We start from the raw sequence: 18553 nt of genomic DNA on the forward strand, positions 1-18553 counted from the left end.
GTTCTTGTTTTGCTGAATTCAGTGTATTCTTGGCGTTGGCCATATTTTTGTTGTTGCAAGTGAGTTTTCTACATTGAACAAAGCATATCATGTAGCACAAGAGAAAACAATTTTTGTAGTCTTCTAACTGAGAAGATAAAGATTTCTAAACCTTACATGGAGTATTTATTTCTTATGTATGTCAGTTTTAGTGCCATGTTACTGCTTTAAACTACTATAAATAACTTCGTGTCAATCTTAAAAAATGCACTACTTATTCTGCAAATAGTATCATGGCTTCTTTGAAACCAAAACATCTATTGTATAAACATATTAGGAGCAATGAGTACAAGCATTGTACATATTATTACACAATGAGTACAAGCATTGTGTAATCTTCTTTTCTGAAATGCTTATGAAGTGACACACTTCAGTCTGTGCAGCTGTACCAAGTGTTATTCACATTGTGGCAATATTCTCATTTTATCTGTCACAGCTGTACATTTAGTCAGTTTATAACATTCATTGTTTAATTTCCTAGACCTGGTTAGATTGTGTCATTCTAGAGTAAAGAACAGTTATGATTTATGTACATATTTATATAACTAAATTTGCTATCTATTAGGTGAATTTCCAAACGTTAATAACTTTGGACATTAATGCTAGAAGCAATCTTGTGCAGCATGAATCTTGTGCCTAGCCAAAGGAGCATCAGAAACAAACACTGACTTAGAGAATGGCAATTTTCTCTCTAAACTTCTCCAACTATTATATTTCTGGGAAAAATTTAATACACCATTTCTAATGTTGCTATATACTCCATATCCGTCTACCAGCCATTTACTTTAACTAGGCCTTCTTCAGATGGAGAAATGGTGGGCTTACTTACTCCCAGGCCAAGTACCCGTTGTGTGCCACAGACAGTATAGAATATGTAGTGCCTGTTCAATCTATTGTCTTTTCTTTTGAGATATGTCAAATATAGGTGTCTACAGAAAGTGAACAGGAGCCTTGTTCCTTTGCCTGGCTGTAGGGCCAGACCAGAATCTAGTCTTTCTAGTTTTTCCCCCCCTGAAATTAAAAATTGTCAATGTTATCTGGATTTGCTGCTGCAGAAGACAGATCTGTAGCTTGCCTCTTATTGATTGCACCCAAAGCACAACACATTAACTTCTTCTAGTGCCCATGGATGCCTGAGACAGTGAGATGCAAGTTCTGAATTATACTGTCTCTGGGATAACATGGCATCATGGTGACAAGTTCTTTCTGGGGCTATCTGTATTCTAGTTTGCCTCTGATCAATCCTGTGTATATGGGTTACATAGACTATATTATTTACACTAACAAATATCAAATTCTGCCATTAATTTTGAAATGTATCCATCCTTGTACTTATGTCCAGATTCAGTTTATTCATTTGTAAAAAGCCATGGGTTTCAAACTTGCATCACAGAACCCTTTTATTTCACTTCTTTTGCTATGGAATCCCTAATCCTATGCTAAAGATTAATGCAGAGCCAGGTGATCTGGCCTGGAAGTGGCAGCGCGCTGCCTCCTGGCCTTCTTTGCTGTTATACCCAATCTTGCTATGGAACCCCTGATGACGTGGCATGGAACCCCATGTTTGAAAACCACAGGTATAAAGCAGAGTTGTGCAAAAACGGGTTGGAAGAATAAAAACATGATGCATCAGGGTTGGTGAAGAAGGCTGGGGTGACTTAAGAAGACTAAGGCTTAGACATCCTAAGGGCCTCTCCACAAGTGCAGGTAAAGGCACAATGTGATCTAATGTATGATCCACACAGTTGTGCCTCCTGCCATGCCACATGTGCATGGCAGGAGGTATGATTGTGGAATTGCACATTAGATCCCATTGTGCCTTATTGCTGGTGCAGGGGGTTCACGGCAGCTCTGTCCCTCAGCTGTGGGAGCTTGCTTCTTGACTAGTGTATCAGGGGCCATTGTGAAACTCTCAGCCCAGGCTGGGCATGATGCACCCCTGCAGCTGGAGCCCAGTCAGCTGACAGGGCTCTTAGCTGCAGGGGAGACCCAGCTACACGTTCAAATTAAAGCTGTATACCAACCAGTTACAAGGTTAGTACCTGTTTTCAAGGTCTGATTTTATAGCTGGTTGGAGTTTTTTATGGCATGGTAGGTACTTGCATGTGTAGCTGGTATTAGTTATTTGTGCAATTAAACAGCTAATTCTGCAATACCTGTAATGTGTAGGTGGGGGAAGGGACACGGGCCTAAAATATCCTCCTAGGGAAATGCTGTAGGTCTTTTTTTTAAGTTATTTGGCTTTGAGACTGTCTGGACCCTAATTAGAAGGCTCCCAGTCTTTTGAAAGCTCCTTAAAATGCTGCATTCCTCCTGCACTATGTTTGTTGCCTTTCTTTGCATTGATTTTTTACATCTGTTTGCAACATGTGCGTCTTGGGTACTATTATATACTTTGTTGTCTTATAGAGGTGATAAAACTGACTAGCTCCTCTGTCTTGAACCCTCCAGAATGTAATGCCACTGTCTGCTGGCTTGTTCAAAAGTGAACACAAAAACCCAGTGCCTCAGTGTCCCCCACGTCTCCATGTCCAGTTTCTGACCCATGTGCTGTGGAGCAGAGTACCAAATCACTTCCTCAAGGTTGATGTCTCTCGTGTCAGTGAACGTCAAGGCTGGATGATACAGTGCTTGGATCCATTGCAGTTTATGGCTCTTCATGTTCCAGAAGAAAACAGGTTAGCTTTATATGTAAAACTGAAGTGGGAGCAGGTAGGAGTTGTGAAGTCAGGTTTACTTTATGTTGAAAAGGTCTGTTGTCCTTGCTGCGTCACCTGGGGGATGAAAACACCAAAGCAGATTTAGATTAAGTTTCAGGAAAAACTTCCCAACTGTAAGAACAGTAGGACAGTAAAACAAGGTGCCTTTGGAAGTTGTGGAATCTCATTTCATTGAAGGAGAAGATGGACATGTCTCTGTTTGGGATTGTTTAGAATCGGCTCAGTCTGCATTTGGGTATTGAGTTGGACTAGATCAGGGGTGGGCAAAATATGGTCCATGGGCCAGATCCGGCTCGCGAGCCTATTCTATCTGGCCTGTGGGGCCCCTAAAAAATTTAGAAAATTAATATTTCTCTGCCATCAGTTCCTGTCAAAATGGCAGGAACCAAGGGCAGTAGGACCCAGGGGAAGCCCTGGCAGGCTCCGACAACAGCAGGGCCTGCCCAGCCCTGCCCCCCCAGCTGGAAGCCCCAGGGGGACTTCTGGCCTGGGACCATGCAACTGCCCTGTGCCGGAACTGCAGGTAAGGGGGAAGGTGGCGGGGGGAAGGGCAGAGAAGGACCCCGGCAAGGAAGGAGCACAGGGAAAAGTGGCCCAGGGAAAAGCTGCGTGGGGCGGGTTACAAGGTGGTGCTGAGTGCAGGAAAAAGTGGCCCCTCACTTACCCTGTGGCTGGTGCCCCACACTGTAGCTGCTTGAAGCCTGCATGGGGCTGCCTGTGCCTGCGCAGGACAGCCCCACGTGGACTGCTAGTGACTGTAGCAGGGAGTGCCAGCCATGGGGCAGGCAGGGGCCACTTTTCCCCATGCTTAGCACCAGCTTCTTCCCTGCCGGCAAGCAGGGGGTCAGGGCTATGCAGTGCCCCCTGTGTGTACTGTGGGGCTGGGGGGCACTGGGAGTGAGTGGGCAGGGAGCCAGCAGGAGCATGGGGCCTGCACCGGTGTCCAAGGGCCAGTGTCAGTGGGGCCCAAAGCAGGGTGGCAGGAGCGCAGGGTCCCAGCTGGCAGGGGCTGTATGGAGCTAGGCCAGCTCTCCCCTCTCCCTGCTGGTGCAGCCCAGACCAGCTCCACAGACCCCTGCCAGCCTGTGCCTCGCTTTAGGCCCTACCAGTGCTGGCCCTGGGACATGGGACCAATGTCCCAATGTCTTGGGACCAAAGACATTGGGAAATTGCTCCCAAGATTGTGACCAGGGGGTGTAGCACAAGGTGTGGGGCACCTGTCAAGGGGCGGGGATACCCATGCGGCTCTTGACAGCCTGCCAAAACTGGGTAAGTGGCCCTCCGCCTGAAATAATTGCCTGTCCCTGGACTAGATGACCCTTAACGTCACTTCCAACCCTTGGAAAAGATCCATGCCCTTGAGCTGATGTAGCTAGGCCTGTAAATCCTCAGTTTTTACCTAGAGGGTTTTTTTTGTTACCTCAGGGATGATATAGTTATGCTGACTGACAAACTACTGTTGTCCTAAGCTGCATCTGAGCTATGGGACTCTGCTGACATTGCTTATAGTGGCACAGACTCTGTAGTATAGACATTCCTCAGGCAAGTATCAAAAACACTTGCTCCTGGACAATCAGTATTTTTTTTCTTGCTGTGTATGTATAATACTGACTTGAATCCATGATAAGTTTTTCCCCCCCCCCCCCATTTAATGTAGGGGGGGAAAGCCCTATGTCTTAGATTCAACTGCAAAGTGACCAAGGGGCAGGTGGCTGCTGGGGCTCTGCTGCCTGTTGTGGCAGTGGCAGCTTTGGCTAGGCCCTGGAGCTAGAACCTGATCCAGAGCTGCTGCTACCACTGCTACTGGGCTTGGGCCTGAATTAACTCATGCTCTATGCCCTGGGATAGAGTGGGCTGGAGCAGTGATGGAACGAGAGAATAAGTGAGAGGGAGGGGTAGGCTTTGGGGCAGAGGCTGTGGGGTGAGGAGGTGGCAGGGTTGCAGGCAGCATGACGGGTCATGTGGTGGGAAGGATAGGTGCCAGGGGATGCAGGCATGGGCAGGCAAGTAGCGGGGCGGGGGGGCAGGTGGTGAGGGAAAAGGTGCCAGGGTGACAGGCAGCAGGTTGGGCTGGTGGGGAACAATCAGCAAAGGGTGAGGTTTGGAAAGCAAAGGTCAGGGGTCAGGTTGCTTTGACTCCCCCACACTGCCTGCCCTGTCACTGCTTTCCTAACCACTTACTCTCCTACTGTCTGCTTTCCCACTGCCTCCTTTACTATTTTACTTTTATCTATTTCCCTACCACTTAGTCCTCTACTGTTTCCCCCCACAACCTAGCCCTCCACTGCATGCTCCCCTCCCATTGTGTTCTCCACTGCACCAGTGTGTGTGTGTTGGGGGGAGGGAAGGGGGGACAAATTTAAGATGACCCTCCATCAATTAGATTGTGAACATGGGAAATTGTAACAACTTTATAATTAGGTTCTATACATGGAACATTTATGGGGGGGTTGTCTTAAATTCAGAGTCATCTCAGGTTCTGTTGAGTACGCTATATAGAGCTAAAAACACTAGATTCTGACTTGAAATAGAATCTCGTCTTATGAACCACATTCTGATTGAGTTACTGATTTAGTGAACTGAGTTGAAGGGACAGCATTAATTAGAATTTAATTATATTTGAAGGTAAGTTATGTTTCTGAAAGTACCTTACTTCTGTGGATATCACTGTTAGCTAGTGGATGCAGCTAGTGGATGTTTCATTTTTCTCTTTGCATAGTATTTTGCAAAAGTGAGACACATGTAGAAAGCTACTAGTGGCACCATGAAACCTAGCATCACAAAGCTTTAGGGAGGTCATTTTGACTGTTTCTTCATATTCTTGTACTCCTTTTTGGCTAAGTACAGACACTCAAACATCTTGAGGCTGAATCGAGTCAGTCTTTGCCAGGTTAGTCTAGACTACAGAGATTAAACTGAGAAACAACTGGACAGGCATTCACTTTTGATTCAGGAAACATAGCCGCATACCTACAGTGGCTCAGGCCACAAGCCAAGGGGCACCAGAGCATGGCTCTCTGAGCATGGCTCTCTGGCACGTAGCCAGTGTGGGCTATGTGTTTGCTTCCTCTTCCTGCTGCCCCGAGGACTCTGGGATTTGCAGTCCAGACTCATAGCAGCAGAGGTCTGCAGAGTTGCTTATCACATTCCCTTCCTGCTTCCAGTTGTCTCTGGGATTTGTAGTCCACAGTTGCAGCCAGCAGTAAGTTTTTAGCAGGGCAGGATAGGGCAGCTCTGTACTCAGGGGAAAGGAAATTTAACTCTTCTCCCTGGCCCCAGATCCCAGCTGGGGTTTGCTTGGGGGGGAGGGGAGGGGCGTTCCCTGCCTCCTCCCCAATCCTTCTTTGCTGGAGCAGACAGTACAATCCTGCCTAGGGCAGGAAAGCATGTTGGGATGCTGAGGGACTGTGATTTAATTTGAACCAGGAAGCGGTTTGGAACAGAAGTTTCTTTAACCAGTTTGACTCAAATCAGTTAAATCTGATACTGCATTCAACCAGGTTTATCTTAAACCAACTTCAGTCATTTTGAAACTGGCTTATGTGCACTGAACTTCTGTTCTGTTACAGGTTTAAATCAGTTTCGGATTACTTAAATCAGTTTATGTGTAACTTCTGTCCCTAGGCTTTGTGAACTACTTATTAATGAAATAACTGACAGTAGTGTATTTTACAGATTCTCAAGGCTAGAGTTCACCAGAATAAACTAACTTGGATATGACTATATTTTGAGCATATTACCTTAATATTTATGCATGGGATATGCTGAGTGAGAGTTATTGCATAGTGGTCCCTACCATAAAACAAATATCTTCAGTAGGTTTAAGTAGATTTAAAAAAAATGCTCTGCTTCTTTCATGGCTATGAACAGTCTCAGATGGAGTGAAATGGACTTGGCTACACTGCACCAGGGAGCAGGTTTGGAATTGGGGAAAGGGGTGTGATGACTTTCACATTCTGCCACAACACCCATATCTATACTAGCTGGGATTTGAGGACAAAGGAATGATGGAAGCAGAGTAGGACATCTGTCTTTAACCTTGTGGAACCTCCTTGCTGCTTCTTGGCATGGTAGGAAGGATTTAGACAGGGTAAAGATGTACCTTATAAATTAATTCAATCAGAGATGCGTGAGCTTTCATGAGCTTGAGCTAACTTAATGAAATCCTCAGAAGAGCATAAGCTCTTGAAAGCTTATGCATCTTTGAGATGGTTAGTCTGTAAAGTGCATTCTACCTGACTTCAGATTAACACAGTTAACTACTTTCTTCTACTCAGGTAGGATTTAGCCTGTTGAGTGATTAGCTCAATTTAAAATCAGATTGCATTATCAAAATAATTTTAAAACGGACAGATTAGAGTAAGAACTGGAGTGAACTAGAATTTCTTTGAATTTGCATTCTTCTTGTTTTTCAAACCTATGAAGTTTTGCAAGATCTGTTACTTATCTCTTCACTGATATATGTTTTCTCTGTTTTTAATGAAAAGGGAAACTAAAAATAAAGCCCCTGATCTTCTGCAATACTAAAAAGACCCTATAACATAAAAGAAAAAATATATTTTATTAAAGGAATATATCTAGTTCCATGATTTTAATGCTGTCAAGATCGAATTGTAACAAGTGTTTACAAATGTAATATATTCCTATGCAGTCTTTTGAGACCCAGACATGAGAAGCATTATTCTAACTGTGAGAGCACCACAGTAAAATTGTCTAAAAAATGAAAATTACAGTAATAAGAATAGTCCAAAACTTAAAATGACTAGTCAACTTTCATTATCCAATCTGAAATGAAAAAGGAAATAAATAATATAAACAAGGACAATGAAATGTAGATTTAAAACAAAACTCTTTCAATGTTCACTTATCTAAATTATTGTTTCTTATGTAAATAAATACAGTAAATGAATAAATTCATTTGCTCCAGCTCCCAGTGAAGACAATTGGATTTCTATTCAAAGAATACCCACACTTTCTTGAATACCATATGCCCCTAAATAAGACATGCAGATTGTTTTGGGAAGGCAGAATGAAAAAAAAAAGATTTTTCCAGAGTCGCAGTTGAATCCTGATCAGTTAAAAACTACAATTTTAAACCTTGCACAGCTGCTGCCAAATTGGTGATTTAGTTGTGGGGGTGGGAAATCCAAGGAACTTCAGGTCTTGGTCCAAAATTTTTATGTCAACAGCGTCTTTCTAAAACTGCAGATTTAGGCCTGTGAAAATCAGAAGTAAGAAACTTGACGTTTAAAGCAGTGTTAGCATGCTCAGATTGCTCATTAGGGCTAGGGACAGAAGCCACACATAAACCAGTTTAAGTGATCAGAAACTGATTTAAACCTGTAACAGAACATACGTTCAGTGCACATAAACCAGTTTCAAAATGGCCAAAGCTTCTTTAAGATAAACCTGGTTGAATGCAGTATCCGATTTAACTGATTTGGGTCAAACCATTTTATACAACATCTATCTCAGACCCCATCCTGGTTTAACTTAAACCAGAGTACCCCAGCATGCTTTTCAGACCTGGCTGGGCTATGCTGTCTGCTCCAGACAACAGTGCTGGCCCTACCCCTTTGTTCTCTAGCTGGAGCAGCAGCAAGGTGTGGCCGGACACTGGCTGGCATGGCCCCCGGGGGCAAAGGGAGCAGGGAGGGGTCTTATTCCCCTCTCCCTCCCCTCTTCCACTGGGGGACCACATCCAGGGTCTGCTTGCCCAGGGTGTAGCAGCCCTTGTTAGGCCCCTCCCATCCGCAGCCTGAAGCAAACAGAGAGGGAGGGGGATATAATTTCACCTTCCATTCCCACTGACAACCCGGGTCTGCCAGCCAGGGTAGAGCAGTGGAGCAGCCCATCAGTTATTTCCCTCCCTCCCCACTCCAGTGGCAGGGGAGGGAATATGGCCAAAGCCATCTGGCACGGCCCCACCTGCCCTGCCAGTGGCTGGGGCTGTGGAGCTGAGCCAGGCGGTATTGCTGAGAAGAGGTGGAAGGGCCAACTGGGACTGGGCCATGGGGACCAGGCCCTTCCCAGTAGGCTGCAGCTTGGGCAGGGGCTGCTTGGCCAGATTGATTCCAGCTTCGTGTGCCGAGGCTGGGCAGGGCTGTCATGGGGATGCAGCTGGCTGGGCATGGGAGCTGCAGCTCTGTGAAAGCCCAGCCCAGCAGCAGGAGACAAGAGTTTAATTCCCCCTCTACCCCGCTTCGCATGAGGCACTGCCCCAGACAGTGTCTGGCCTCAGGGACAAGCCTGATAAGGGCTGCTTCGCCCCTCCCACTCCAGGCACACTTTGGCTGGGGTCCCTAAAGGCCAGGGTGGGGGTTTAAACCCCTCTCCAATCATACTTAGCCTGTGGCAGGGAGGAGGCCTGGCCATGCCTCCATCAGCTTCCCTTCAGCCTTGTAGTTGCTGCCAAAGACAAGGAAGGGCTGCTCTAGTGCTCCCTGGTTTCTAGCCTGAGCTACTGTAGGTATGTTCCTGCATTTCCTGAATCTTTATTCACTTGCAAATCAGTTCAATCTTTTCAGGTTAGACAGACCTGCAAAGATTGAATCAGTTCAGACTTTTTGAATGTCTGTCCCTAGCCTAGTAGAATTGTGTATGATGTTTGTCTCCTTTGTCCTGTTTTCTTAGTTATTATCCTGATATGGAACTTACTATATTTTCCCTTCTTCTCTCCAGGTCTATAGATATTTTAGAGTTGACAGAACAAGAGGAATTGCTGAAATTTCACTATCATGCTCTTCGATTGTATTCAGCTGTTTGTGCTTTAGGGAACAACCGGGTAGCACATGCTATGTGCAGCCATGTGGATGAATCTCAGCTCCTGTATGCCATTGAGAACAAATATATGCCAGGCTTGTTACGTACAGGCTATTATGACTTACTTATTGATATCCACCTCAACACCTATGCCACTGCCAGATTAATGATGAATAATGAATTTATTGTTCCGATGACAGATGAGACCAAGAGCATTACTCTGTTTCCTGATGAGAATAAAAAACATGGCCTCCCTGGTATAGGGCTCAGCACCTCCCTGCGGCCCAGGATGCAGTTCTCTTCTCCCAGCTTTGTAAGCATTAGCAGTGAGTGCTATCAATTTAGCCCTGAATTCCCTCTGGAAATCTTAAAGGCCAAAACTATAGAGATGCTGACTGAAGCTGTTCAAGAGGGCAGCCTCCATGTTAGAGATCCAGTAGGGGGTTCTACAGAGTTTCTTTTTGTCCCGCTCATCAAGCTTTTTTACACCCTGTTAATCATGGGAGTCTTCCATAATGGGGATCTGAAGCACATCTTGCAGTTGATTGAGCCCAGGGTTTTCAAAGAAGACACAAGCCAAGAGGATGAAAATGAAATGCCAGAGAAGGAGCTGACTACAAAGGAGCTAAAGCCAGAGGGAGGAGAGGAAGAAGCCAGAGGAGAGCAAGTGCCGAAGGAAGGGCTTCTTCAAATGAAACTTCCTGAACCTGTAAAATTGCAGGTAATGAGGTTTTACCATATCAATGGTTAGTCTAACTTATGTGACTATCTTAAACACTGTTGCTGGCAGCATATATCTGTATTCCTTGTTTACACTGTGTTTTGAAATGTAATCGCTGTTATTTATATAATGTAGCATCGTCCTGTCATTGTCCAATGGTAACAGGAGCATTTATGAAACCTTTCTGGAGCACCAACTGACCTAATTAAGGGTATACATAGACAGTTATATTATACCTTATGCATGTTTAGTTTAACCCATAACTTGTAAAGAACATAACTAGCTGTATTACTACTGTGAAAGCATGAGCATATCATAGCTTACTTTCAGTCATCTGATAATACAGGCATTACTTTTAACATAAACTCTCCATCCTTACCATGTTATTGGTTTCCTAAGAATATTTTATAAATTTGAATGTTTTTGTGGCTTGTGTTTCCCCAGATGTGTCACCTACTGCAATATCTGTGCGACTGCCAGATACGTCATCGGATAGAAGCCATTGTAGCATTTTCTGATGATTTTGTAGCTAAGCTTCAAGAAAATCAGCGCTTTCGTTACAATGAAGTTATGCAAGCCTTAAACATGTCTGCTGCACTGACAGCCAGAAAAACAAAAGAATTTCGGTCTCCACCTCAAGAGCAGGTAAACAGAAATTTATAATTAGTACTACCCACTGTTCCATACTGTAAGAGTGGTGGTGGAGTCAAAGGAGGAATTTAGGAATCCAGTCCAGGGAAAGTGTCCTAGTGATCAGATTTTCATTTGAGTCTCAAGCTTTCCTGCATTGGGAAATCAGATTATTTTAGACCATGTTAACTTCTATTTAAAACTCTCAATATAGATAATGAGTTTCTTGCGTTAGCAATGATGATCTCTAGGTTCCGCACCGGAAATAATTATCATTGACTGACATGATTGTTAACATTCATACTGATGACACATAGTGTTTGTTAATTTGTATTAGCTACTGTCCTTGCATGTTGCAGTCTCTCACCATAGACAAGCCCTTAGTGTGCACAGCCTTATTAGGCTTCTGCCTTTGTATTCATTGACCTTATAGGAATATATGCTTTCTTCTCAAAGGAAGTACTTTGTTAACAATAATATTTTGCATATGCAAATATTCTTCTTTCAGCTGAAGATATCAGTGTGATACTTAGACACTTATTAACTGGCACTTTATACTGCCATTTTTTGTAAATTTTATTCACAGCAAAACAGATTCAGAGAGACCAGATAATTTGCCTGAAGTTGCAATGTTCATTACTGACACAGTTGAAATAAGAAATTTGGAGTACTTTAATACTCTACTCTGACCATTCATTGTTGTTATTATTCATTTTCCATTCTTATTACCATGTTTACTTGATTCTAAAATGACTTTGAATTTAAGATGATCCCACAATAATTTGATTTTAGACATGAAATTGAGTAAACATGGTAATTACCCTTTTTATCTCTTCTACTTAAGCATCAGATTTTTCCCCTTCAGAAAAGATAATTGCTATAATGCTTGGATTTTTCATAAATACATAAAGAATGGCTGTTATTAAAAATGTTTGATTCAGTGTTTCTTTTCTGCACAGTTTTATAGGCATAGTAAACAAAAAGATATCCAAAATATTCACATTTGGTGTAAGTCTTTTGAGTAGTATTTGGATTCCAGAAATTCCTGGCATTATATATTCTTTCCTACCCACCACAGGGTCCCTGAATAACTTCCCGAAAATCTAATTTCTTTTTCTGGTACTAATTCATTTTCAGATAAACATGCTTCTGAACTTTAAGGATGATAAAAGTGATTGTCCCTGCCCTGAGGAAATTCGAGATCAACTTCTTGATTTTCATGAAGACCTAATGACACACTGTGGTAAGCTCTGTTTTTGTAACCTCTCATTTCTGAAATTGTATTAGATAAATAAAACAATGGCACTTTATAGGTTACTGTTTATCATAAACAGACAGATAGAAAGTCAGATAATGCAAAATACATTTCTTAGTCATGATACAAATGAAACTCTCTCCTCTGATCAGAGTACAAGGAAATAAATCATATTTTATTTCAAAAGGGGAAAGGTTCCCTTTATATAAATGAACTCTACTCAAACTACTCAAAGAATAGTAAATTAAATGTAGCTCACTAGCTTTTTGAGAAAACTACTCCTGACCTGTGGCAAGACTAGCAGTTGCTGCTCCTCTGTTACCTTCCCACCCCTTCACTGTGGGAACCCACCCTGTAGGTTCTAATTAATCATTAGGTGACTCTTGTCATATCAAATTAACTGTGTTCATACTAACCACAATAAAAGGGCAGCTATGACTTCAGTTGTTCATCCTCACCAGACATCTTGGAGAGGGTTTTATTTGAAGAAAGTGAAAGGAAAAAAAGGGTGCTTTGGCGGAATCAAAATGGGCAAGTAAAATTCTTAAATCCCGAGTCTTGCTTCAGGTAATAATGCAAAGTTTAACTGATCTTTTGATATTTAAATGCTTCAATTTTAAATGCAAGTAAGTGTAAAGTAAACAGAACAAAACTTAAAAAGCAGAATCTTTTCGCACATTTAAACTTGTTTGCAGAGCTGAAATATTTAAATTTTAATCTAGTCAACTTGGAGCTAGCAAGGTAATGCTGCAGACAGCACTTCATTAGTTTCAAATTATGGATGCCCCTTGCTCTGTCCAAGTCACATATTGAACACAAAAAAATTAGCCACTTCATCTATAAAAGGAGCCACCTGCTAAGAATTAACAGATGGAGGTATTGATTGAGTTGCTTCACTCTTATATTCTCTCTTAATTAGAAGGAGGATGCTGGTGCTGACATATATGATTATACTTTTTCTTAACTAGGACCCTCACCTAGCCCGGAGGAAACTGTCCTGAACCTGTCAGTATGGTATGGAGTTCCTTCCAGTCTGGGGTCTGAAGTTAACCAGAAGCACCTCAAAAAGGACTTCTCTCTTATTATTCTGACATTTCTTCCCCCTTTGAATGAGGGAAAAAAGCTTTGATAAAATGAGCTGTCAGGTGGCAGGAAGTAAAACTGAAATTAAAGAATTGAAAATTGATTGGGGCTTTCTTCTCTGTTCTCTCATTTTCCTGGTTGACTTCTGTAGCTTTCTCATTCCTTTTCAGTATCAATGTCTTATCTCAGAAGCATTCTGTTCAGGTTTTTTTTCATTCCCCTCCTTTGTGTAAAATTTGGAGTTTGCTTCAGTTTGAGGAAGCCAGAAGTGTCTCCATAATCCAGTGTCTCCATTAGCTTTCTTGCTGTCAAACAGCTTGAAAAGTGCCTATTCAGAGGCTAGAAGAGGCATAATAAAGACAGAACACATGAACTTATATATTCACAGCACAGTTATTGCAGAAGAACAGACCATTGATTATGCATCTCTAAGGGCTGCAATTAGCTAGTCAGCTCTTCAGAATGTGGAGCTTCTCATATTGTACATAGGTTGAGAAATAACTACATTGATATTCTGCAAATTGGACAACTGGAACCGCAGAGCTGGGAATTGCGCAACTGGGGGAAACAGATTTTTGCATCAGTAACTCTACAGCACCTCTGCATGCTAATTACTGAAATATTTCAATTTCATTATTGCTAATTACTTTGGTTGGAGAGGTTTCTATGCAATATCACTTTGTATAAAATTGAAAGCTATTGATGATTCATTTTTAGTTCACTGTTGATTTTCCCTCAGGGCAAAGTACAATAAAACGGTCTCTAAAGAGAACTGGAACCAAACCTGGATCCATTTCCAAATGGATGAATACAAAAAATCCAAACAAAAAAACCGGGATTTTCCCATGAACAAGAGCAAAAGATTTAATAGTATTACCAGATCTGAGGTAGAAATACGCTGTAGAAGAGACGTTCATGTTAAAAACTCAGATTAAAACTGAATTAAAAAAATTAAATAGATTTCATAGATTTCATAGACATTAGGGCTGGAAGGGACCTTGGGAGAGCTTTGAGTCTAGCCCCTTGCCCCAGGAGCAGGAAGTCAGCAGGGATCCTAGGATCCCAGCAAGATAAAATGAAAGTGGCCTTTTTATTTTAAAATCATAGAGTTGTGAGGCAACAATATTAATGATGGTCTTGAAACAAAATGATGGTTTCAGTTTCATTATTACTTATTTGGAGCAATACAAATGAAAAACAAGTCTTACATCAGTATAAGATATGCGTTTATACAGTTTTATTTCTTTATAATTCAATATATCATGTACCACAGCTTTATGAAAATGGTCAATTCAATTTTGTTGTGACAGAGTATCAGAAAGTATCAGTAGTTTCACTTTGGTATTGTTTTTCATCTAATGGTTTGAAAGCACTGAAATATCAGCTAAGATGCAAAATCATCTGGGAGACAAGTATTTTTCCTATTTTCAAAATAACGAGAATAAAGTTACATGGAAGCTAAGGGAGTTGGGTGTCTAAATACCTATGTGAATCTGGCTGTAGATGACTAACTTGCATTTATCCAGTATGTAAACAACAGAGCCAGGTATTGTAGGATTCCTAAGCCCCAGATCTGAACCGTAACCTTTAAACTGTACTGCCAAAAAGAGCATTTGAGGGAATAGTAAATTTTGGTTTGTTTGTAGTGCACTTAGCTAACAAAGCAAGACAGAACCCATCAGTTTGATTATATTTGCACATTTGGACAAGGAGCATAGCTGTAATTTGTTTAATTCATTTAATGATTCAGTGTTCATTATTTCCAGGAATTGAACTAGATGAAGATGGAGCCCTGGATGGAAGTAGTGATTTAACCATCAGAGGTCGTCTATTGTACTTAGTCGAAAAAATGACATACTTGAAGAAGAAACAAACTGAGAAACCCACTGATAATCATTCTAAAAAACCCTGTAAGTAAATGTTAAATCAACATCCAGTGTAACCTGGTTCTGGAAGGAGAGAGGGAAGTACTAACAGCTCTTCATATATAATCTGCCAGAACAACTTGGATTTTTAGGGAAGCATCTGTGCACCTTTAAGCTGATGGCTCTAACTCAAAGCAGGCTTAGCTGGTGTTTTCAGCACATGTAATAACTCCCAATGGTATCTGTCAGCACATTTCTTACACTGGCTGTTACAAGTTTATTGTTATATAACATGCTGATCACAAGCATCCAGCTTAGATTTACTAAGAACAAATTGTGTCAAACAAACTGATGTATAGTGCCCGTCTTTAAGAAAGGGAAGAAGGAGGATCAAAGGAACTACAAACCAGTTAGCTTGACTTCTATATCCAGAAAAATCATGGAGCAGGCTCTCAAGGAATAATTGTGAAGCAGCTAGAGGAGAACAAGATGATCAGGAACAGCCAGCATGGATTTACCAAGAGCAAGTCAGGCCTGACCAACCTAATTTCCTTCCATAAGGTGATAGGCTCAGTGGATGAGGAGAGAGCAGTGGATGTGATATACTTTGATTGTAGCAAGCTTTTTGACCCTTCTTAACAAGCTAGGTGGAAATACAAGCTAAGTGGAAACAATGTAAGGTGGACAAAAAACTAGTTGAATCACCAATAGCTCAATGTAAAGTGGACCAGGCACTGCCCACCAGAGAAAAACCTTGGGCACCAGTGCTCTGGAGGGCAGGGTTCAGCTCCAGAATGACCTGGGTAGACTGAAAAAATGGTCCTCAGTCAATCAGATGGGGATCAAGAAGGACAAGTGCAAAGGCCTGCACTTGAGACAGAATAACTAAGGGAGGATTTGATAACAGTTTTCAAATACCTGAAGGATGATTATAGAGAGAGGTTTTTTTTCTCTGTGGCTGTAGGGGACAAGACTAGAGTAATGTCCTCAAGTGGCAGCAGAGTAAATTTAGGTAAGAGATTAGGAGGAGTTTTCTGAGTATGAGGGTGATTAAACATTGGAACAGGCTACCTAGGGAAATGTAGAATCTCCATCCTTGGAAGTTTTCAAGAGCAGGTTAGACAGACATGTGGCTGAGATGGTTTATTCAGGGATGATCCTGCAGGGGACTGGATTTGATAACTTTGTGAGGTCCCTTTCAGTCCTACTTTCCTATGATCCTATGAACTTGATTTCTTCTGATAAACTAAGTAGTTGAGTGGATGGAGAAAATGCTGTGGATATAGTAAATCTGGAATTCAGCAAGGTTTTTGACAAGGTCCCACATGGCAGTCTCATAAACAAATTGGAGAAATGTTGTCTAGACAAAACTACAATAAGGTAGAATGGCAAGCGGGTCAGTACTTGCAAGGAAAAGGTAATTATAAATGGATCTGTGTCAGAATGACAGGAGGTTTTGTCTGAAGTCCCACAGAAGCCTGTCCCTGGCCCAGTGCTGTTCAGTCTGTTTATTAATGATTCAGATACTGACATAAAAAAACTTTTTGAGCAAGATTGCAGATGAGATAAAACTAAGAAGGATTTTGAACATGGACGATGGGAGGGCAATTCAGAAGGATCTCAATAGATTAGAAATCTCAGTTGAAACTTAACAGGATGGAGTTCAGTCTTGAAAAATACAAGGTGCTACAATTTTGGGAAGAATAAAATGGGTGACAGCTGGCTGCATGGCAGCACTGTGGAGAAAGATCTGGGAATCCTGATAGATCATAGATTCAGTATGAGTCTGCAGTGTTAGGCAGCTGCACAGAAAGCAAATGCAGTTTTGGAATTCATTGGGTACAAGACACAGGAAGTGATAGTACCTCTAGTCAGCACTGGCCAGACCTCATCTAGAGTATTATGTGCAAGGTTCACAGAGATTTCTGTGGGCATATCTTTGCAAGTGGGGTATTCTGACTTTCCCCACTTCCAGATATGTGCTCCAGAGATTCTGGGGCATGCTTCTGGAAGCAGTGAAAGTAGAAAGACTCCAGTGCAGTGCATGGTCCCAGGATCTCATCTAGAGTATTGTGTGAAGTTTGGGGCTTCACATTTTTAAAAGGATGTGGAAAAGTTAGGGAGGGTCCAGAGGCAGGTGACAAAAATGATAAAGGACTTGGAAGGCAAATCATATGAGCAGAGGAAATAGGTATGTTTAGCTTGCAGAAAAGGCACTTCATAGGGGACACATCAACAATCTTCATATTGGATACTATAAAGAAGAGGGAAAACACTTTTTCTCTCTTGCTACAGCATGTAGCCCAATGGATTGACGTTGCAGCAAAGTAGGTTTAGATTGGATATCAGGAAAAACATCTGCACTGCAGAACAGTAATAAGGCAGTGGAATAGACAGCCTAAGGAAGTTGTGAATTTCCCATTCAAGAGGTTGGACAGGGATTGGTCCAGGATGATTTAGAAGAAGCTCTGCCTATGCTCTACTATGGGTATCTCCCATGCTTCTGGGCTTTACTGGTTGCCATGTAGGGCCAGGAAGGATTGTTTTTCCTCTCTTGCTGCTCAGGGTTTGTTTGTTTGTTTTTTAAGTCTTCCTCAGAACCATTGGATTGGCTGCAGCCAAAGTTGGGGATTGTGACCAGGGTATGCTAATGTTCTCGCTGGGACTTCAACCTGGGTTTTCCTAGCTAGAGGATTTTGCCGCTCTGCTCAGAGTCAGACTGATTGCCATATTTAGCATCAGGAATAAATTTTACCCCATGGCTAGATTGGTATGGACTATGGAGTTTTTGTCTTCTTCTCTAGAAGTGGTCATGGTCCTCTTTCTTGGATCTCTTGAGTGTATTTTAACAACATTGCAGCAGCAGGATGTTACTAGGTTAGGGTGTTATGTTTTGTGGCTTTTATCAGGGTTGACTCTGTAGGTCTGGTAAGAAATTAGATAGTGGATTTCCATAGGATGTTTTGGATAGGGTTGATCCTACATTAGGTAAGGGGTTGGACTTGATGACCTCTGGAGGTCCCTTCCAGCTGTACTTCTCTATGATTCTGTGCTAAGTCTCTATCCATGATAACTTCAGAAGCAGTCTAGCCATCATAACAGAACTTTGCATCAGCTAATTTAACTTGGTTTTTAGCCTTCAAATGAGCCCCTTCTACTGTGGCTATGCTGCTTGTGTAACTGAGCTAGCTTGCTTAGAGCTATCTTGGACAACACTACATTGTTCTGCTGTTAAATGCTGACCAAGCAGCTGGGATGTAGCATGACAGGTGCTACAGTGTAGACAAGTGGACAATTTATTCATGCAGCTTCATACCACAAACAGGGGAAATGTTACGTTTTGTTCCTTTTATCCTTTTTTTTCCAATCTCATCTGATGTGTTAGTCAAAACATACCAATTGTTTATAAAAACAAACAGCGATGCTGTTCGAAAGGAATATTAGAGGTTATAACAGCTTAAACTGTGATATCTGGACT

At 42.1% G+C, this 18553-nt stretch overlaps 1 protein-coding gene across 1 annotated transcript in view; it reads left to right on the forward strand.

The window, feature by feature from the left end:
- RYR2 (ryanodine receptor 2) overlaps positions 1-18553 on the forward strand; it is an 875416-nt gene that overhangs the window by 591275 nt on the left and 265588 nt on the right. The window contains exons 35-39 of the mRNA XM_059715710.1: positions 2491-2717; positions 9441-10242; positions 10687-10887; positions 12010-12115; positions 14977-15120. Of these exons, the coding sequence (XP_059571693.1) occupies positions 2491-2717; positions 9441-10242; positions 10687-10887; positions 12010-12115; positions 14977-15120 (1480 nt within the window). The remainder of the gene's footprint in view (positions 1-2490; positions 2718-9440; positions 10243-10686; positions 10888-12009; positions 12116-14976; positions 15121-18553) is intronic.

The sequence above is a fragment of the Alligator mississippiensis genome, chromosome 1, assembly GCF_030867095.1.
Source record: "Alligator mississippiensis isolate rAllMis1 chromosome 1, rAllMis1, whole genome shotgun sequence".
Classification (NCBI taxonomy): domain Eukaryota; kingdom Metazoa; phylum Chordata; order Crocodylia; family Alligatoridae; genus Alligator; species Alligator mississippiensis.